A 22,396-nucleotide genomic window follows, 5' to 3' on the forward strand; every position below is an offset into this window, starting at 1 on the left:
ATCTAGGACTAAAAGAACTCCGGATATTCGGAACGGAGGTGATCCTCGCGCTCCCAGGTGGCGTCTCGGTCGGAATGGTGTGACCACTTCACTTTCGGGGATTTGATTGACTTGTTGCGAGTCTTGCGCTCGGTTTCTTCAAGAATAGCAACGGGATGCTCATGATAAGAGAGATCTTCTTGGAGGTCAATCTCTTCGAAATTAATAGTGCGCTCAGGAGTCTTGAAGCACTTGCGAAGCTGTGACACGTGAAACACATCGTGCATGTTCGCAAAGTATATCTTCACTCAAGTATATCTTCACTCAACCCAACCTCAACCTCAGGCAAACTCGATGGGTCGAAATGATTCAAGAGTACAATCCGAGTATTGAATATACTCCTGGCAAGGCAAATGTGATTGCAGATGCTCTGAGCAGAAAGGCTTATTGCAACAGTCTAATTCTCAAGCCATTTCAACCGGATCTTTGTGAAGCCTTCCGCAAGCTGAATCTTCAAGTTGTTCCTCAAGGCTTTCTTGCCAACCTCATAGTCTCTCCTACTTTGGAAGATCAAATTCGTGAGGCACAACTCCTAAATACCATGGTGAAAAAGGTGAAACGTGGTATTGACAAGGGCATTCCCAAATACAAGTGTTATCGCTTGGATGACAAAGATACTCTTTTCTTCTAGGATCGAATTGTGGTTCCAAAAGGTGATTTGAGAAAAGTCATCATGAATGAGGCACACAATTCCCTCCTATCCATTCATCCTGGAAGTACAAAGATGTACCATGACCTCAAGCAGTCATATTGGTGGACTCGAATGAAGCGAGAGATTGCTCAATTCGTGAATGAATGTGATGTCTGCAGAAGGGTGAAAGCAGAACACCAACGACCAGCTGGTCTCCTCCAACCTCTTGCTATTCTAGAATGGAAGTTTGACCATATCAAGATGGACTTCGTGACTGGTTTTCCTAAGTCCAAGCGTGGAAATGATGCTATCTTCGTTGTTATTGACAAGCTTACTAAAGTGGCTCATTTTCTTCCTATCAAAGAATCTATCACAGCAGCTCAGCTGGCAGAGCTATACACCTCCAGAATTGTCTCCTTGCACGGCATTCCACAATTGATATCTTCAGATCGTGGAAGCATCTTCACTTCTAAGTTATGGGACTCCTTTCAGAAGGCCATGGGCACCAACATTCGTTTCAGCACAGCTTTCCATCCTCAAACAAGTGACCAAGTCGAGCGAGTCAATCAAATCCTTGAAGACATGCTCAGGGCTTGTGTCATCTCTTTCGGTATAAAGTGGGAAGATTGTCTTCCATATGCCGAGTTCTCCTACAACAACAGCTTCCAAGCGAGTTCGGGCAAGGCCCCATTCGAGATTCTCTATGGCAGAAAGTGCCGTACTCCTCTCAATTGGTCCGAGACAGGTGAACGCCAACTTCTTGGCAACGACTTGATCACAGAAGCTGAAGAAATGTGCAAAGTCATTCGTGAGAATCTCAAAGCCGCGCAATCGCGCCAAAAGAGTTACTATGATAGCAAGCACCGTGACTTGGCTTTTGAAATCGAAGACCATGTCTACCTCCGCGTCTCTCCAATGAAAGGCACTCGTCGCTTCGGTATCAAAGGGAAGCTTGCCCCTAGATACGTGGGTCCTTTCAAGATCATTGGCAAAAGAGGCAACCTCGCCTATCAACTTGAGCTTCCGTCCAATTTTGCGAACGTGCACGATGTGTTTCACGTGTCACAGCTTCGCAAGTGCTCCAAGACTCCTAAGCGCACTATCAATTTCGAAGAGATTGACCTCCAAGAAGATCTCTCTTATCATGAGCACCCCGTTGCTATTCTTGAAGAAACCGAGCGCAAGACTCACAACAAGTCAATCAAATTCCTGAAAGTGAAGTGGTCACACCATTCCGACCGAGAAGCCACCTGGGAGCGCGAGGATCACCTCCGTTCCGAATATCCGGAGTTCTTTCAGTCCTAGATCTCGGGACGAGATCCTCTTGTAGTGGTGGAGTGTTGTAACACCCCGGATGTAACTTTCCATCTTTGTATCTCCAACTCTTGCCATTTTTGGCTATGTGATATGTTATTCCCTCCGTGGTTGGGTTTTGTCTTTTGTTTTTGCATTTTATTCATGTCATGCATCTCATATCATGTCATCATGTGCATCTCATTTGCATACGTGTTCGTCTCATGCATCCGAGCATTTTCCCCGTTGTCTGTTTCACAATCCGGCACTCCCACATGCACCGGCGCACCCCTCTTGTCTCTTTTCGTGTGCGGGTGTTAAACGTTCTTGGAATAGACCGAGCCTTGCCAAGTGGCCCTGGTATAGCACCGATAGACCGTGTGTCAAGTTTCGGGTCATTTGGAGCTCGTTTGGTACTCCAACGGTTAACCGCACAACCGCAAAGGCCTCTTTTGAGTTGCAGCCCTACACCCCTCCAAAACAGCCAAATAACCCATCTAAGTCACTTCCATGCTCTCCGTCGTCGGATCACGATCGTGTGGGCGAAAACTACACCTCATTTGGACACTCCTAACTCCTTCTACCTATAAAAACACCTCCCCCTCCGAAATTCCGAATCGAACCCTAGTTTTCCCCTTCCTCCGCGCACCGGACACGTCCGGACCGCGCCGGACGCGTCCGCCCGCGCCCTTGGACGAACTCGCACCAGCCGTCCTCGATCCGCGCGCCCGGATCCAGATCCACCCTAGGGTTGACTTTCTTCTCCCCCGAAATCCACTAAGTCTTTTCTGTCAGTAATTTTGTTGCATGTTCATCGCACCACAACATTGCACCCGTGGCTCCATTTTGGGCGTGTAGCATACCGAATTGTTCTTCTCGAAGAGTACATCATTTCATCTCATTGAATCATTTTCATCTGAGCTCATCTTGATGCCCGAAATGCTGTTGGAAGAGTGCTTCATAATGTTAGTTTCAAATTCTTATCAGAACATGCACTTTTGTCATTTTTGCCATGATTGATGTGTGCATCTTATGTACTTGAGCCCTACATGTGTTTTGAACTATGCCATGTCTTCTTTACAGAGGTACTTGCCATGTATTTTTGTGATCAATGTGGTGACTAGCACAAGCATGTGAACTAGGCTTCGTGATATTGCTGATTTTAGTCCCTGTTCTGCTGTTATTTTCATGCCATGTAAACATGATGCTACAAAGAGATCCATGCATATTTTAAGATACTTCATTAAGGGTGTTTTGAACATATGGTTATGCTCTATCCATCCATGCCCCTGGTTGCAATTATGGAGTAGTCTAGCATGTCATTTTCGTGCTCTACTTTTGCTTCAAATAGTTTCCTGGCAGATTGTTTACATGTTATTCAATTTTGCCAAGGTTGTTGTAGTTGATCCGTGTATGCTATGATGTTGTTCTTGCCATGTATAGCTTCTATGCCATGTCTTCTTGATGGATGTATTCTTAGTTTATCATGAAATGCTCTGTAGTGAGTCCATCGAGCTCGCGAAGATGCCTTCGTAATTCTGTCAATGCCATGCTTTGTTTGCTGAATCTGTTAACGGAACTTGCTATGTTTACATGGGTGCCATCATATCTTCTGGTCCTTTTTGGCTCAAGGTCATTAAGGGACTTTTGATCTATGCTTTGAGTAGAATCATGCCATGTCTTGCTTTGATATTATAAGTTCATGTAGCATGTTGATAACTTGCTCTGAACATTGCTTCGTGATGCTGTTTATGCCATGCCCAACCTGATATTTTTTGCACTTTCGTCATGCTTGTTTGAACCTGTTATGATGTGATTTAGCCGTAGCTCAGTGTTACTCTTTTGTTAAGCATCTCCTGTAGATCACTACCATATGCTTTGTTATTATGTTGGGGTGCTGTAGCATAGTTTCTTGTTGCATGCTAAGTAGCATCGTGCTGTTAATCGCAGCTTTGTGCCATTCTTGTTTTGCTTGCCATTTGCAAACCGTGCATCCGTTTCCGGTGATCTTTAAATCGATTTCAACCAAAATCATCTCATCTTTCCAGCGGCATACTTGGTTTGCCAAGTTGATGCTTTGTTCATCATTTTTCCTCCCGGAGCACGCATACGCATTGCATATCACATCTTGCATATCATGACATGTATTGCATCATGTTGCTTGTGCATTGCACCGTGATTTATTGTGGTTCCTTTGCTTGTGTTCTTGCTTTGGGTAGAGCCGGGAGACGAGTACGTGCACGAGGAACCTGTTGAGTACACTAACGAGGATCAAGCCTTCGACAACTCTGAGAACCTTGCAGGCAAGATGACCATACCTTCGATATCACTTCTATCTTTGCTTGCTAGTACTCGCTCTATCGCTATGATAGCTCTACCTGCCATTGTTTATCATGCCTCCCTATTGCCATGTCAAACCTCTAACCATCATGTCCTAGCAAACCGTTGTTTGGCTATGTCACCACTTTTGCTCAGCCCCTCTTATAGCGTTGCTAGTTGCAGGTGAAGATGAAGTTTGTTCCTGGTCAGAACATGGATATTTTGGGATATCACAATATCTCTTGTTAAATTAATGCACCTTATATGCTTGGTAAAGGGTGGAAGGCTCGGCCTTATGCCTGGTGTCTTGTTCCACTCTTGCCGCCCTAGTTTCCGTCATACCGGTGTTATGTTCCTTGATTTTGCGTTCCTTACACGGTTGGGTGATTTATGGGACCCCCTTGACAGTTTGCTTTGAATAAAACTCCTCCAACAAGGCCCAACCTTGGTTTTACCATTTGCCACCTAAGCCTTTTTCCCCTTGGGTTTTCGCGAGCCCAAGGGTCATCTTTATTTACCCCCCCGGGCCAGTGCTCCTCCGAGTGTTGGTCCAAACTAGAGCACCGTGCGGGACCATTCCTTGGCAACTTGGATTACGTGGGTACCTGTACGCTTAGCTTATCCGGTGTGCCCTGAGAACGAGATATGTGCAGCTCCTATCGGGATTTGTCGGCACAGCGGGTGGTCTTGCTGGTCTTCTTTTACCATTGTCGAAATGTCTTGCGAACCGGGATTCCGAGATTGATCGGGTCTTCCCGGGAGAAGGTATATCCTTCGTTGACCGTGAGAGCTTGTGATGGGCTAAGTTGGGACAGCCCTGCAGGGTATATTATCTTTCGAAAGCCGTACCCGCGGTTATGAGGCAGATGGGAATTTGTTAATGTCCGGTTGTAGATAACTTGACACTTGACTTCATTAAAATGCATCAACTGTGTGTGTAGCCATGATGGTCTCTTCTCGGCGGAGTCCGGAAAGTGAACACGGTTTGAGTTATGCTTGACGTAAGTAGTTTCAGGATCACTTCTTGATCACTTCTAGCTTCTCGACCGTTGCGTTGCTTCTCTTCTCGCTCTCACTTGCGTATGTTAGCCACCATATATGCTTAGTGCTTGCTGCAGCTCCACCATATTACCCCTTTACCTACCTATGAGCTTAAATAGTCTTGATCTCGCGGGTGTGAGATTGCTGAGTCCCCGTGGCTCACAGATTCTACCAAAACAGATGCAGGTGCCGAGGATACCAGCGCAGATGGTGCAACTGAGCTGAAGTGGGAATTTGATGAGGTCCTTGGTCGTTACTATGTATCATTTCCAGATGATCAGTAGAGGAGCCCAGTCGGGACGATCAGGGATCTAGCATTTGGGGTTGTCTTCTTTTCATTTGAATTTGACCGTAGCCGGTCTATGAGTGTATTTTGAATGATGTATGATCTTAATTTTGTATTGTGTGAAGTGGCGATTGTAAGCCAACTCTCTTTATCCCATTCTTGTTCATTACATGGGATTGTGTGAAGATGACCCTTCTTGCGACAAAACCACCATGCGGTTATGCCTCTAAGTCGTGCTTCGACACGTGGGAGATATAGCGGCATCGTGGGTGTTACATGTATGCTCTAGCCAATGCTTGTAGAAGTGTATGCTCTAGCCAATGCAACCAAAAGACTGATCTGATGGAAAAGACTAGGCAATATATTTATATGTCAACACTCACCCTCACATGTGGCTCCCTTGGGACTAAACATAGTTCAAAAGTGGGGTGCAATTTAATTGCGCCAGTCAGGTCTTGAACTCACGACCTCTTGGCTCCAGGGGCGGAGCCAGGCTAGCCCTAGGCCCCGGGCCTCCTTCGTTACTACAGTAATGTACAGTGACCAACAGTAACAATACCACTATAGTCAACGAAGGATACTCCAGCCATGACCCGGGCCCAGGCCCCCCGGGCCTGGGGTGTAGCTCCAAAACTGCTTGGCTCTGATATCATGTAGAAATGCATACTCTAGGCAATGCAACCAAAAAACCGATTTGATAGAAGAGATTAGACAATAACGGAAAGACTAACGCCTACACGTGTGGGCGTCTGGCAACTCGCCCACACGCATGGATCCTCGTCCAACAAATTATGCACGAAACTTGGCGCGTTCTAGCAGTTTTTGTGTGTCGCGTAGGACTGGGCTGGTGTGTGGGCATTCATCCGGTCGCCCACATGTCCTTTTTCACTACACGGGGGGCTGGTGTGTGGGCGTTTAGCAATTCGCCCACACACCAGTTTTCACGCACGCAGAGGGGCTGGTGTGTGGGCGTTTATCACTTCGCCCACACGCCCGTCTCCTCGCCCACACCCAAAGCTGTCAGTTGCCATGTGTTTCTGCAGGGTACATGGCAACTGCCCTAGCTTTGCTTGTAAGCAGATGGCAACTCTCTTTTACCCGAGTTGCCATGTGTTTTTGCATGGTACATGACAACTGCCCTAGCATGCACATAAGCAGATGGCAACTCTTTCTTTTACATGGCAACTGCCCTAGCGTGCTTGTGAGCACATGACAGCTCTCTCTTTTATCCGAATATGTTTTTTTGCCATGCCTTTTTTGTAGTGCTACATGGCAACTGCCTAGTGTTAGTAGGTGGCAACTCCTAAAGTTTTGAAATCATGGCAACTTCAGTAGACCAGACCATACATGGCAACTGCCTAGTGTTAGTAGGTGCCAACTCCTAAAGTTTTGAAATCATGGCAACTGCAGTAGACCAGACCATATATGGCAACTGCAGTTGAGCAACCATGGCAACTGTAGTTGTCCAACATGGCAACTGTAGTTCAGCGACATGTCAACTGCAGTTAAACGGACATTGAAGAGGGTCCGGACAATGGCAACTGCGGGGACGCATGGTGACTGTCACGCGGGGCGTGCGGGACCGTGAGGTAGGTGGCTGAGAGAGGTCGTGTGGGCGTTATCCATTTTGCCTACACGTAGGCGTGTAAGAGGGACCGCGAGAAAAAAAGGATGTGTGTGGGCCCACACGTGTGGGCGTTATCGGCGTCCTACATTTATACGTGAATATGTCAATATCTAAATATTAGTTTGTTTCTATTTCTAGATATCCATTTCTATATATTAGTATTAGTTTTTTTGACAATTTATACATTAGTATTAGTTAGTAGTAGTACTATTAGTTATCGATCCGTATTACTCCCTCCGTTCGGAATTACTTGTCTCGGAAATGGATGTATCTAGAACTAAAATATGTCTAGATATATCCATCTGTTACAAGTAATTCCGAAGTAGTTAGTAGTACTATTAGTTATCGATCCCAGTTCTGTGATTCTTTCTTCCGTGATGAATTGTGGGCACCGGTCTTACATATTTTTTTGTGGACCGAGGAGAAAGGGGGCTCAGCAGGAAGATATGGAACATGGTTTTATAATAGATCAAGATGTAGTACAAGATGTTGACAAGGGGAGCGCGGCTGAATCTGAATTACTTTGCAACTATCATTCGATCTATCATACAACACTTCGCTGAAGCAAAATTAAGCAAATGAAAAGGCGGAGAGCAGAACTGGATTGAGAAGCTAACTTGGAGCATAGGGCGCGCCACTCTATACTACCATTGCATTCCGTATTTCCGTTCGATTTCACTGTACCACCCGCAGCAGCAGCAAGATCTGAAGGAAGATGTAGGATACTCCCCCGATGGTGGCATACCGGAGCTTGCTCTCCCCCTCCAGCTCGGCGAAGTCACCGTCGACGGACTTGCTAAACCCCCCGGCGAGCCATGCCACGTTCTTGTACCCGTCGTCGTGCAGCATCCTCGTCGCAATCAGCGACCTTGAATTGATTAACAGCCCAACCAAAAGCTTTATCCACATCAGTCAACTTGGACAGCACATGCATGCCACTTAATCATCCGTTTGTCACAGCAGCGAATGATATATAGTCTACTAATTACCTGAGGCCTTCGCCGCATGCGACGAGCAGCTTGGCGTCCTTCCCGGCGACGGCGGCGGCGACGTCGTCGAGGAAGCGGTCGTTCATCTTGGTGAAGGACTGCCCGGTCCAGAGCCCGATGTAGCCCAGGTGGACCCACTTCTTGAGCAGCGTCACTGGGCCCATGTCGTCGTCGGCCATGAACAGCGGCACGTGCACGGACCCCCGAACGGCGGCGCGGTCGTGCTCCCAGGCCGGCCGGACGTCCAGCAGCTGGAACCCCTCGGAGCCCATGACCTCCGCCGCGTCCCTCGGCCGGACGGCCTTCACCGCGCCCGACCGCACCAGCTCCTCCGCCCCTCCTGCCCATGACGTCGCCTGCGCCTTGACGCGGCACCGTGACACGCCTGAGGATGCGGAGGAGAAACAGGCGGCCGCGGTCGCCGCAGCACCCATGGACATGGATTCCGCCTGCTCGTGCTTAGTTTCTTCAGCTCCGTGCTCTGGCGATTGTCTTGTTGTCCCCTTGCCCTTGCCAGGGAACCATGGAAGGATACGTTTCCAGGTCTCTTATCCACTATGATTTTCTAGGTTCAATCAGCACCGTCGACACAGCGGGCCTCTTACATTCCTGATCGCACGATCACTCCAAACAGATCAGGCGGTGACGGGAAGCAACTCAAGTTTTTTCGCGGTTCTACCAGCCGCCAAAAGTTCTTACATCTGCGACAAATCAATCTAATCTACTCCAGCTAGCTATCATATGACACGCATGATATACTACAACACATGTGCAACGCAACACACGCACTCCTAGTCTGCCGGCCAAAAGGTGACTAGACAAACTCGAAGCTCATGAGAAGCTTCACGCTCTTGAACTTCATCCCCTTGTGGTCGAAGAGCGGCACGGTGCGGATCCCCGGCCACAGCTCCGACACAGGAAGGACGGTCTGCCCGCCGAAGTCGTCCTCGTTCACATCATACTCGTGCACCTCCACACGCAGCAGAGCGATCTCCGGCACGGTCAACGGGAAGGTGAACCCATCTTCCCACATCGGGACCCAGCTATCCTCCACGACTCTAGTCTTCCTCATCACCGAGTCCGATGGAACTCCGGCTATGCCCACCTGCTCGTTGGGCGGCATTCAAATTTCAGTTCTTGCTTTAGTTGGCGTTGGATTATTATTTTTCACTTGTATACATTGCACGCTGATTTCCAATGTTTTTGGTCACTTCTTTTCGGATTCTACTTATCATTTTGATGATGAACAGTGGTTCTGGCAATACCTTTGCATAAAAATCTGGAGGGGAATATGAATCGAAATGCGTCTGCTTAAAATCGTGCTGCCAACCATCGCCCATGTACACTTTGACCTGAGAACCAGTAGCCACGTGAAACCCGTTTCTGAATTTCAGAAAGGGAAAGGAAACGAAGGAATGCGTTATGCACCTTCAGTGTTTTCTTCACAGGTAAGTCTGCTGTCGGATCGAAAACCTTTCCATCCGGACAAGTTTGCATTAAAAAATCTGGTTTCTTCACATAACCACAGCCTCCATTGGCTTTGTAAAATCCATTCATTAACCAAAGGGCTCTGCCGTATCCCTGCAAAAATAAATGGCAGGCCTTATATTAGCAACAACTGAAGAGCACATGGATAACGAACATAGCACAACCAGTAGCAGAGATAAATTGTCAACCAAAAAAAAATATGCACCATAACACAACTAATCAAGGTAATTCACATCCTGTAACTGGAGATCTTTAAACAGTAGGTATCCAAACACAATAAAATATCTTGCTAAAATCACAACTGCACCTGCATATTGAATGCCACCATTTGAGCACCATGCACCCAGCCAAGAAATGGGTTGTAGTTGGATGAATTGAAGCGGGTCCCCTTTGGGTATATTCTCAGTAGATTTCTTTGTGTAAAGCTGCTTGTAACAAACAGGATGAACACTTCAGTAAGACAAAGAGAAGTGGATCCTAACAGTTTTGATTCACAGAAAAGGAAATGATATAACTGTGTCCCTACATAGTTTCCTGGGCAATTCAATAAATTTACTAAGCGAACCTCACTATCTTCGGACCATGACCTGCCGCCACTTTTGCAAGTTCTTGCTCACTCAAACTGAGGCGCCTAACTTTTTCCGGGTCACTCTTCAAGGCGTCAACAAGAGAACCCTTCGGCTTTCCTGCTTTAATAGTAATAAGGTGTTTATACTCCAGTGGTGCATTCTTGCACACTTTCTGTTCATCATCTTCATCTACACCTCTTTCGTGGTATGACATATCGTCCTGATGGTGATTTGTAAATCTCGACATAAAGATGATGTACGAAAGAAAAGGTAGAAACGATTTGCTTAACTTTGAACCAATTACCTTGTTGGCATCTTGCAACTCATCCTGAATATCGGGGACTTCTATACCCCATGCTGATTCTTCATTTTCTCCTTTGCTAAACTTTGGCTCAATGTCTCTATCTTTCATAGTACCACCCTTTGCTTCAAGGTACTCCTTTGGGGGTTTTGTTGAGAGGATTACACGCCCCTTTAGTGCTTCCGGTGAAGGAAATTCTTGAAGATGTTTTGATTCAGGATAGTACAGGATATCTCCAAATACTTCAAGGACCATCTAAATAGAATTCAGAACTACATTCGAGAGAATCATCCGGACGAGATATAAATCATATAAAGAAAATACAGTACCTTAGCTACTTTTGCCTGAAGATCAGATGTAAGGTGATCTTCTAATGTTATAATAACAGGGTAGGGAGATGCGACAAAGGCATATTTTTTGATGGATGCCAAACATTTGAAAAGTGACACTGGGGCAGTAAGTGTCCTACAAAGAGTCAAAGAATTAGAATGAAGTCATACATATGGAATGCACTTTGTATTTGCAGTACAGTTATCTTGCAACAAATAAATGTTATAGAAAGTTTCTTGAAGGAAGGATTTGTCATATGTACCTTCCATGGAGAATATCTATGTCATCTTTAGAAGAATTTGGCCACATGTCTAATTCAATTACACGAACACCTATTTGCAGTGCCTTGATTATGGGAGCATCACTACAGTCACTGCTAAGTTGATTGCCAGTAAGATATGAGTTGTGTCCGGTGTATATGAAGTAGTGGGACAAAGGTGCATTCATGTCATGATGGACCTGGAAACCATGAGATTTACAGTCAACGGACATCTCAAACCAAATACCACACTCTACGTTACATCAAAATTCAAAACGGAGCTTGTCATGCTAATCCACAGCAGATAGTTGACACCAAAACTTAAATAAATAAAGCAGATAATGGCTAACAGAACATTCAGATACAGCTAGTCATCAGAGTTTTGTAGAGATTTAGTTATACTTTATACTAAAGTGTATGTGTAATACTAATTCCATATATCAACCATCAGCTTGCTGGGCATGATGCATCATGATAATGACACTACATTCGAACACTTAGGCAAGGCAATGCCTAATGCCTTCACATCCCACAAAGAGTTTGTATGTCTTTAAGTTTTGTAGCAGTTATGATAAATAACTTAATGCAGCATCTAAGTAGTATTTGGCACTAGTGTGGCTGCCACATCCAACTACAAAAGAGCAATCTGCATTACGGTTTGAGAAATACCAAGACATAGTCACATGATCCTGTGATAGCGACAATGGCTGGTAATATTCAAATAACATGTTCACCACGAAGCGGTTTGCCAAGCACAGGTCCCCTTCTAAACTGTGATGATCAGTAAGGCCTTAAATGTCACCAATTCACCTCGTCGTGTAACCTGCACAGGAATGCTGATTGCTACCTTTGACTGACGGATGGGCGGGTTGAGGTCCTCGGAGAAGAGGAAGTTGTGGAAGTCATCCACGGTGAGGGCCGGCCTTCCGAAACGCGGGGTGCGGCTGCGGCCCTGGAGGACCCGGTCCACGATCCGCTCCACCACGTCCATTCCGCCGTCACCGTCGACCTCCCCGGTGGCGGCTAGGTAGCGGCGGAGCTCGTCGACGCTCATGTACGGCGTGCCGCCGGAGAAGCGGGAGAAGAGCGTGCGCACATCCTCCGGCGTGGTCGCGTCGGGCAGCGCGAACCTGCGCGTGAAGAAGATGCAGCACTTGTACGTCCCCATCTCCGCCGCCTCAGCCTCGGCGCCCGCTCCCCCTGGATCGGCCGGTTTTCTCTCCTCGTTTGGTCCCCGGGGGAGGAGACGTGTGGGGGTGGGAGGCGCCTCAGGAGAAATTTCCCTCTCCATTTTGGGATTTCTCGCCCCCGCATTGCGAGTTTTGAGGGCGATTCGAAGGTGGGGTGGGGACTAGAGGGAGAGGACGAGACGAGAGGACGAGGAGCCGGGTCGCCACGAGCCCACGACACACGGCGGGCAACGACGGACACACCAAATGGACCGCAGCCAGCACTTGGTGGCTGACATATAGGCCAGCGTGTTCCTGGGCCTACATGTCAGAGAGGCGAACTCAGTTGACTTAAGTCAATCTGGCCACCACAGCAGAGCCAACGGATGGTCATTGGGCGCAACCTAACCAGTTCCCAGACCTCGGTTTCGCTCGCACCCAGTCCCAGGCCGCCTCCACCCTCGAGCGCTTAGGGCGGGCGGAGGGAGGCGCTGGTAGGGTTTGTCGGCGGCGATCGTCGGAGAATCGTCCGATTCCGGGTAAGCATTTCTTCTCTCCCACTTGGCCACCTTCACGGTACCCTTTGCCCCCATCCTTCCGCGGCTAATGTTCCCTCGATTTCATCTTTTTTTTTTTTTTGCCTTCCGGGCGCTTGCCTTTTGCCTGGTTCTCGGCCATGGGCAAACTTTCACAAAATCAAATTATAGGGGAACTTTGCGGAACAATGTATGAATACCTAAAAAAGTCAGGGAGAACTTGAAATGGGAAATAAAATAATATAAATAAATTCCAATAGGGAAAATATTCAGCGGATGTAGAAAATAATAATGAAATGGAAGAAAATGAAGTTCAACTGAGTGTTACTTTTCTGTGTTATCTGAATCCTAATTTTGTTTTTCTACACAATCTCTAAGTTCTCAGATTGCTGTAAAATTTTAATCAAATTTACATTTTATTAACATTTTCTGGTATTTTTCCAATGCTGATGAATTGGCTATTTTGGTCATGTACTCATGTGATACCATCTCACCAACAAGATTGACACCTATCTGCCATGTCAACCAAAACGACCCTGGTTGGGTAGTCCATGGACTTGGTCATGTACTCAAGACATGTGCTGTCTCTGAAGTTTAGGGTAAATAATTGAACTTGGCTGCAGTCGAGGGACGTAATGTGCACTTGTCTCTTCTAGGTCAATAATCATGGACGTAGTTACCCACAGGAGTAGTCTGGCTAGGATTAAACTCTTGCTGCTTGGCCCATCTCTTGCATGGTCGTGTGTTGTGTCTTGTGTGGCCAGCTGGGCATGTGCAACCGCTGCAGGTGGGCAAGGTCTTTGATCACAGACCATTCGCATGGCCCAGGTCTTTGAGCCAGAAATTACACAGCCACCGTATGATATGAATCAAATGATTGACATAATCGACTATGTTCTGATAAACATTAATCGACTGTACACAGAGTGTTGAGGCTGACCACCTTTGGTCCTGCTCTGTACACGACAGACATAATTTGTACTGCCTCCGTCCCATAATATAAGATCGTTTTTCAAGCTATGTTAGTTTGAAAAACGATCTTATATTATGGGACGGAGGGAGTACTAGTTAGGTGGATATTGTTTTTGGAATACATGCAAAGCTTGCATGGAGGGTGAAACATGTTTCTTTATATGGGATATTGTTTGTGATGTACCGGAACAACTCTTACGTGGCCTATGAACATTTGCTTTGATAAACACAATTGCTTTTTGTGATCTATTGGAAGAAGTGCCATGTCAGACCACATAAGAATATTTTCCATTTTACAAAATGCACAAAAAAGGAAAAAGTAAAAAATAATAGTGGGCTGGCACAACACATCTAGTCCGATGCTTGTCGCTTAAGGCGTGAGAGCTACATCCAAGGCCCTGAAATAATTTTGGATTTTAGCTGGGTTTGGTAGCTGTGGTTTGGACTTCTTGAGCGTCTGGAGCACACACATCAGGCATGCTTTTAGAAGAAAAAAAACGACTAGATGATCCAAATGCAACTGTTATTTACCTGAAGTTGATTTTTCATGGAGTGATTTTTTCACGGCTAATGGATCTTCAAATGATCAATCCCGTGCCCTGGCTTTGTCTGCGGGGGTTTCTTGGTGCTAGTAGCCGCTATACTGATTGCTTAGGTCGTTCAGGTCTGCTTGGAGTGTTGTTTGACGACTGCTGGGTCTACTATGTTGGTAATTTTAATCTAACTCTCTTTTATTATTTTCTGCACTTGTAAAAAAATCGGTGTTTATTCAGTTTGGACCATGTCTTTGTGACACATTGGAATGAATCTTGTTTGAAATGTTTGTATAGTGCTATTGATTAATAACTAAATCGTTTGTGTTCAAAATCAGATCAAAGGGCTTGTCCACATTACCACATTAAAATGTCAGCAGAGCACATTGCAATTGGTATTACTCATTTCCTATCATTTTACCTTTCCAACATAATTCTTACTTTCTCATGTCACTCATGCGAATCTAAATTACAGGTCTGGTTGGATATCAAAACGGTTACAAATCAAAGTTGTTGCGTGCATTTCTAAATGATGAGGTAAACATGTACCTCATCTACAACTTCTTTAGTCCATTCTGTATAGTTTTTCTGTTTTAACTGTTTTTCATGTGTTGCAAACTCATCTCATGAAAAGGAAGGAACATGCCTTAGCATTCTGTAGCAATGAAGCACAGATATTCAAATGTGCCTCTCCTGATGCAGCATGCTACATGTATTGCACTTTGATTAATCACCTATAATTTCACAAAGTTTGTTGATTATTTATCTTTAATATATTAATATTTTTTTAGATCAAGAAAGCGTGGACATGTTGGGTCAGCATTTTGTGCACATCCTGGTCATGAATCTGATAGAGTTGTCCTTTCAAAGGATGTATCTCTCTTAGATTTTCCGGTAAAATTTCAAATCACATACTTGTATAGTAACTTTTTGATACACATTTTCTGTGTGAAAATTGTATCATCTATAATACAGGATAAGACTGTGTATGCAAGTACAATACTAGGGGGAATGTTCATCTTGGATGGAGTTTTGATTCTTTCAGATGCCAAATTGCCCTTTGCTAGACTGCCAACAGTTGAACTTATTGCTGCTGCAAGTGTACTGAATAAGAATGTTGTTCTCGTCCAAAGCATGAAAGATCCAATAGATGATACCAGAATTTTAGAGCATCACCACGAGATCACACAATTACTTACAGTGAGTTCTTTTTTCCCTTAAACTATCCTTCCGTAAATGCAGTTTTTTAGCTGGTTGTAGAATTATCACCAAGTGCAACTCTTATGCCAAATAAGTCCATCACAACACTATTTACTTTCATACGCATCATTGTGGCCAGCATCCTAATTCAAGCTCTAAGCATTTTTCCCACAATATAATATATTATCTATCAATCAACGTGGACTTTCTTCTGTCAAGGATAGCAGACACAATGAATTACCTATATAACCTAACAATTCTAGATGCATATCCTACCATAGAATTATTGCAGGAGTTGGCCATTGTTAGATCATGTAAATATGCCATCTCACCCCTTCCTCACTTTTAGCTTCAAACTGATAGCGGCAACATTATTGATCTAAAATCAAATTGATGGTACCATGATATAAAATAACGCATGACAAAGTTGTATATTGTAGATATCAGATACGATTGCAGCATTCTTGTGTAATAATCTGAAGAACAAAAAGAAGGATGGCTACGAAAATATTGGGCCCTGCTACAAAATATCTTTTCTAGATAGGAATGAAAGTAATAAACCATATTCACGGTTAGACCTGTAACATATCTTCCTTCCTTTGCCTGAAAATTTTGCTTGCTTTAACCAGTAGTGGGTGAAACCTAACAATTATCTTAAGTGAATGGACGATGTGCTGCTCCTAGTAAATCTATCAAGCACCTATATGTAGAAAATGGAGCATTTCCAACAGGAGGCTTTTTCTCTAGAATCTTCATACGTGAAAACTAAAAAGTAGTTTAGAAAGTTCATTTGATCGATGCCATTTAGCATTCTTATCTTCATCATAGATCTACCAAACTAAATAATTCTCAGCACAATAGTTATGTTGAACATATATGTATCTTAAATGCTTAGTGTATACTAATTAATTAAGCAATTAAAGATGTACTCCCTCTGTAAAGAAATAGAAGATCGTTTAGATCACTACTTTAGTGATCTAAACGATCTTATATTTCTTTACAGAGTACCACACTCACAAAACTGAACTAAAAACTCTTAGAAATTGGATTAAGGAACCATGGAGTGATTAAAGAATGTAACGCAACTGAAGCAGAAATTGTTATGATAAGAACATGAGGGAAGGAGGATGGAACCCTTGTCACTTTTGTTCTCCCAAGAGACCTGTGTGAAAAAGAACCTAGAAGGAAACAGACCCAGCAACTTTACAGCTCTAACATTTTATAGAAGGAGAAAGTTAAAATGCTTGGAACCTTAGTTACAAATTGGCGTGTTAGCACTTGGTATCATCATCTGATTTATTGATGAACCGTCTTTTGCTTCCTAGTCTACCTGAAATTCCTACTAATGAAAAATAAACAACATAAGCACATCTTGTGGCTGGACTGAATCGGTCCAGCGGCAGTACCTCCCCATGCACCACTTCTTCCGACCTTCACGTCACCACCTCTGACTGCAACTGCCTCCTATCCTGACAACGAGAGGCGAAGCATAGGACACCGGAGAGGAGGTGGGAGCCATGGCAGTGCCATGGCATATCTCTGACACCAGATACAACACACCCTACTCTAGTGTGTCCTCATCTCGATCTCTTGTTGTCGCTGTCGATGCCACTGAGCAAAGAGTGAGCAGCACGGGAGGAGGGAGGCTGTGGAAGCGGCGGCATGAGGGGTCTTCTTGTCACCCTCTTTCCTTCGTCTGGACTCTGGAGTGGAGGGGTGAGGAGATCTGTGGGGTGAAAGGAGCAAGCGGAGAGTGTGCAGCGGTGCTAGTGACTCCGTAGGAAGAGGCGTAGGAGAGTGAGAGGAGACTTAGGGTTTTGCTGGTGTTGGCCTGTTGGGCTTTGTTTTTGAACCCTCCACTCAATGTATCTAAGCCGTCTTCTTTTTTCACCACTAAATCAAGCGGTGTATGAGCTCCATCAATGCTAATGGATATTTTTCTCTCAAATGCTTAATGGAACTAATTTAGCTCTTAAATTGTTAGTGGATACTAATTTAGAGGTGGCAAAAGATGTACGGCGCTCACAAAACTGACGTAAGCGTGCTTAGAACTTGGAATAAGTATCCATGCAGTGATTAAGGAACGAACAAAACTGAAGCAGAATTGTTATGACAAGGACATGAGGGTGGAGGGTGCCCTTCCCATTGATGCATTACGCTGGGGAGGTGTTTCTTCATGCAGCTATGACTTGTACTCCCTCTGTTACATCATTCTTTTTCTCTACTGCTTAAAATAGAATAATACTGTTGAAGTATGTGCTTTTCTCTTTAAATATCTACTTATCCGTTAGTTCATTTACTAGACTAAGAAGGCAGTTTTTTTTTGTGATAGTAACATAGTAGCTGTCTTTCTTGCATGTTGTAATTTTGTACAAGATAGAAGAAAATAATTTTTCCACAAGTAGCAAACGACTGAACGAGCGGCAACATTTTTTGTATTTCTTAGCTTTCATATATGTTTATCGCTGTACTTACCAAGGTCAATTTTTGTTTGCAGGGAATGGGTTTGGATGAAGCTTTAACCATTCTACCATCAACGTCTGCAAACAGTAACATCGGAGCATTATCCACCAGGATCAGTAATATGTGTACTGCAGTATATGAGTATCATGCTCCTGCTGAAATGATAATTATGGATAGCTGTATCCATGAAGATCAGGGTACAGAAAAAACCGTTTTAACTATACAAGGACGTGTTCTAAAGGTTTGCAATTTATCTAATATTCAGTCTCAGTATCAATTAATAACTATTATTTTTATTAATTCTAAAGGATTGCACTGAAAACTTGTCCGTCCAGCACAGACCTGAATTTGGTACTCTTGGCCCTTACAGTAGGTGTCTAGGAGATGAAAGGGCAAGCAAGAGTTATCAATCTGTCTGTTGGCCTTTCTCTCCTACCTTAGTGCCCCTCTCCTATGCGCATGCTATCGTAGATGCCATTGCTACCACGGCTAGTTGATGGCGACGCTGCAAGCCTAAGCTGCTCGTTCATCACGAGTTCACAACACTTACCAATCATGCTGCAAGCCTAAGACCCAGAAGCCCCTGCCGAGTGACATCCCGTCTTACAGCACAAACAAAACTCTAGCCGAGAAGCGTCCTCAAGGAGATCGACCTCAAGACATATCTAGGACCAGATCCAATCTAGATTATGCTCTTGTAATCCTTATAAACTTTTTTCAAGATCAATACACTATAGCAGGATGTAGGGTTATTACGCTACTTAGGGTGTGAACCTGGGTGAAACCCGTGTCTTTGGATTCAAAGAGATTCCTATGGGTCCTGATACCTTCGTTTGCAATTTCTACATGATCCTTAGCACGATCATAAGATCGACGGCTAAAAAACTATCAGCAAACGCAGTCGCGGATGCACTCGCTCAGCGTAATTCAAGGCAGAAAATATCACCGGCGTTGGCATGCACACTGTCAATACCTCACTTCACCCTCTTCGTCGAGCTTCAGCAACAAATAACAACCTCCGGTTCTGAGTAGGCCAAACTTCGGGAGCAGGGCCTTCGCTCCGTGTCCAGGATAGCAGCAAGCTTCTGCAGAAATTAATTAGTCAGTCTTGGATCTTATGTTAGGAGTCTGAGTTGTCTTAGGATAAGATTCTAATTAGGAAATCAATGAGAGGTGTAGTCCGAGTCGCTTTTTATTTGATGGTGGTGGTCTAGCCCAAGTCTGTCTAACGGTTGTCACTGAGAGGATCTTGATCAATGAAAGGGCAAGATATAGTAGATATCAATATGTCTCCTACCTCGTGCTTCTTTCCTACCACAGCGCCTCTCCTTTATGCACATGCTATTCTTGACACAACTGCGCCCTACCACAGTTAGCGGTGAGGCCGGCTGAAGCTGCCTATTTACCACAGCTATTACCTGAGATCTGGTACTGGTCTTGGCATATTATGCTAAAAGGCGGTTATTCTGTATCATATTTGTAGTGGAATGTCATCATATGTTCACAAATAACTAAAAAATGTGAATAACTTTTCCCAATATAACTGCACATTGTTTGGTATCTGATATCCAGATGCTAACCTCAATCTGATATCCATTAAATAGAAGCTTTCTGTTTTTATCCTTAATTTCAGGGGGTTCTCAAGAAAAAACAGCAGCTAGAAATTCGTCCTGGATCATTTAGTCACGATGACAATGGTCAAATCATGTGCAATCCGGTCATTATCAATGTAGCAACTCTAGATTCAATTGGTGGTAATGATCAGTTGGAGCAAGCAGCCGCTGGTGATATGATTACAGTCAGGAGTAATATTGATTATGAGCAAATCGGTGGTATTGTTGCAGACATGAGTGGCTTTGTTATTGGTCATGTGGATAGTTTGCCTGATGTACTCTCAGCACTGAAGGTTAGAGAAACTAAAACTTTTAGTTATGAACTGTTTCTAGCATTTTGTTTTGTATGTTTGGGAGTCTACTTTTTTTTTACAAGTACATAATTTGGACTGTCTTGCAGCTTAAAGTTATTCTTCTGCCACTGATGTTTGACTCGTACACGGAAGATTTTAAGGAGGTCTCAATTATTGAGAAAGGTGAGGTACTGTTGGTGACCGTTGGAATGTTATCAGCAGCGGCAGAAGTACGTAAAGTCGTGGATGAGACTACTGTTGTTGTTACTCTCAAATCACCCATCTGTGCAAGGAAAGAAGACAAAGTGCTTCTTCTCAGATCTGCTAATGTGTGTTGGCGTTTAATAGGCCATGGCCAAATAGAGGATGCTACTGTTATCAAAATTGGCAAAGCTATTCATGGTAAGTGACATGTTGCAATGAATTTCTCTTGAATAGTTGAACTTTCTATTGAACTCATGGACTCCATTTCTCCACAGAACCGACCTAATGTTTAATGTTTGACCAACCTTTTGCACTTTGTTTGTCTGAAAGAACGCTTCTAGTGTTTAGGTTGTGGTTAGCAAAATATTTGGTTCTCACTTTGACTTAATGTAATGCGCATATATTTTTTGAAAAGCCAACTATTTATATCTACAATACCAAATATATAAAATGTGAAACTACATCTTAAGATGAATTTGGCATTCTAGATGTAAATTTTTTTCTCCATAAACTTGGTCAAAGTTTGTGGGGTTTGACTTTTTGAAAAACCTATATGCACTTCATTATGAAAAAGAGGGAGTATTAGAAGAAGGATATGCCAAGAAGGCGGAAAGGTTACAAAAAGCGCAGAACAAAACAAATCCAGAGCTAGCCTAGAACAACCCAAACTAAACTAACATACGAAAGCCTATAGAAAAGAAGATGAAAACCTAGGCTAAGCTAGACCAGCTGCTTGAATATCTTGAATGCTGTGGGAGCTTCATCAACCCTTTGGCAGCTGCCAACTTCCACTGCTCTGCCTGCCTCAACATAACGTCTGCTGCATTGTCTTTCACATCCTAGCCGAGTAGATGTCTAGTAATGGTGAGTTGGTGACAGTCACATGCATTATAACAGAGTGTTACAGTCATGAAAAAAATATAGGTCGCATATTTACATAGTTACCACAACTTTTATTCTCTGCACTTTGATTTAATTTCCATGATAACGGAAACATTAGCGGTAGCTGTTCTAAAGTAATTATCGTGCCAACTAATTTCTGAGATTAAAGCAAAAACACAACGTGACAATCCTCAACTTTAGTATCTTAGTACGGATTGGTTTAACATGTGTATATGCTGTGTGGAAATATACAACTTTTATTTCCATGAGTCCATCTGTAGGTATACATACATGTACATGTGGGATAACCCAACCAAACGAAGCTATTTAATATTTTTTTTGAGTTCACAAAACTATTTAATTAGGAGCTGACTAATGTTTCTATAGAACAGGCATGGCCAACTTCCAGTAGCCATCTTATGTTGGCTAAGTAATATACACCAGGTTGCCCTTTTTTTTTTATAGTAGCAGCATTGCTCATTTGACCCTATTCATTTCAGGTTAATTTCATATCAATTATGAAATCCGAGGAAGGCCCTTGAAGACAATCCTACAGAATTTTGAAATTGCATCTTTTGACTTTGTGATATGGTGTAGCACGTTGACGGTTGCAGGAAGAACTAATGGCTGATTCTTTTGTGCAGCACGTTGATTCTAGTCATGCTTTGTCTTTAGTTGGCTGTAGCAACATTAGCTTTTGATAAAAGGCAGTTAGCCTGGACTCAGTTTTGTAGTGTTATTGACCTTATATGTAACCGTGATGAAAGGGACTCTGCTGATTCTTTTTTCGAGTATATAAGCATTGGCAGTTTGTATTTGACTAACTCACGGGCTTATAAAATTGTTGTGGTCGTGATGAAAGGGACTCTGCTGCTTAGTACCACTAGATGACCCGTTGTGCCAATGGCGCAAAGGCCGAGTGTAAGCTAATTATTGTAAGAGCATGCATTAACATATTGTTATTCAAAAAGAATAGCTCATTCTATACGCAGTAAGTACATAAGATTGAAAATGATGCAATAAGTCATGTAGGAAAGAACTCTTTTGATCTGTTTAGATTGGATAGACAATCATGCAGAGGCCTTTGGATGTGCACTTAAAGGTGAAAGCATATATTTCTTCCATCAAGGTTGTTTCAAAAGCATACCACATAGCAGTCTAAGCGGCAAATAACCGATAGCTAAATGCACAGGATGGTCTTAGGGGATTACATAAGATCCAACAGGATGATAAACACGGAAGTCTTAATAGGCATCTGTACTAATACTAAGTTATATAAAAAGGGGCTCTTGCAACCGAAAGTCCTTTTCTGTGCTCGAGCACATGTGCTCCCGGTATCGTCCCCGTTCAATGTCCCCG

General features: G+C 43.8%; 3 protein-coding genes across 3 annotated transcripts; 1 reads left to right on the forward strand and 2 right to left on the reverse strand.

Moving 5' to 3' along the window:
- Window positions 1-7,679: 7,679 nt before the first annotated feature.
- Window positions 7,680-8,702, reverse strand: LOC119290696 (rhodanese-like domain-containing protein 10). Its single transcript, XM_037569331.1, has 2 exons — window positions 8,226-8,702; window positions 7,680-8,104 (listed from the first exon to the last, which is right to left on the reverse strand). Exons 1-2 carry the CDS (start codon window positions 8,663-8,665, stop codon window positions 7,912-7,914), a joined length of 633 nt encoding a protein of 210 aa, XP_037425228.1. The 5' UTR covers window positions 8,666-8,702; the 3' UTR covers window positions 7,680-7,911.
- A 304-nt stretch (window positions 8,703-9,006) lies between these two features.
- Window positions 9,007-12,529, reverse strand: LOC119290695 (phosphoinositide phospholipase C 2-like). The gene is made up of 9 exons (XM_037569330.1): window positions 12,020-12,529; window positions 11,176-11,372; window positions 10,913-11,048; window positions 10,587-10,838; window positions 10,279-10,502; window positions 10,021-10,138; window positions 9,654-9,806; window positions 9,491-9,577; window positions 9,007-9,330 (listed from the first exon to the last, which is right to left on the reverse strand). Exons 1-9 carry the CDS (start codon window positions 12,461-12,463, stop codon window positions 9,040-9,042), a joined length of 1,902 nt encoding a protein of 633 aa, XP_037425227.1. The 5' UTR covers window positions 12,464-12,529; the 3' UTR covers window positions 9,007-9,039.
- Window positions 12,530-12,761: 232 nt separating this feature from the next.
- Window positions 12,762-21,861, forward strand: LOC119290697 (eukaryotic translation initiation factor 2 subunit 3-like). Its single transcript, XM_037569332.1, has 11 exons — window positions 12,762-12,880; window positions 14,514-14,558; window positions 14,721-14,777; window positions 14,858-14,919; window positions 15,021-15,094; window positions 15,174-15,276; window positions 15,358-15,582; window positions 18,080-18,286; window positions 19,679-19,951; window positions 20,059-20,353; window positions 21,538-21,861. The coding sequence occupies exons 3-11, from the start codon at window positions 14,753-14,755 to the stop codon at window positions 21,540-21,542; spliced, it is 1,269 nt and encodes a 422-aa protein (XP_037425229.1). The 5' UTR covers window positions 12,762-12,880; window positions 14,514-14,558; window positions 14,721-14,752; the 3' UTR covers window positions 21,543-21,861.
- The last annotated feature ends 535 nt before the right edge of the window (window positions 21,862-22,396 follow it).

The sequence above is a fragment of the Triticum dicoccoides genome, chromosome 4B (genome assembly GCF_002162155.2).
Source record: "Triticum dicoccoides isolate Atlit2015 ecotype Zavitan chromosome 4B, WEW_v2.0, whole genome shotgun sequence".
NCBI classification, from domain to species: domain Eukaryota; kingdom Viridiplantae; phylum Streptophyta; class Magnoliopsida; order Poales; family Poaceae; genus Triticum; species Triticum dicoccoides.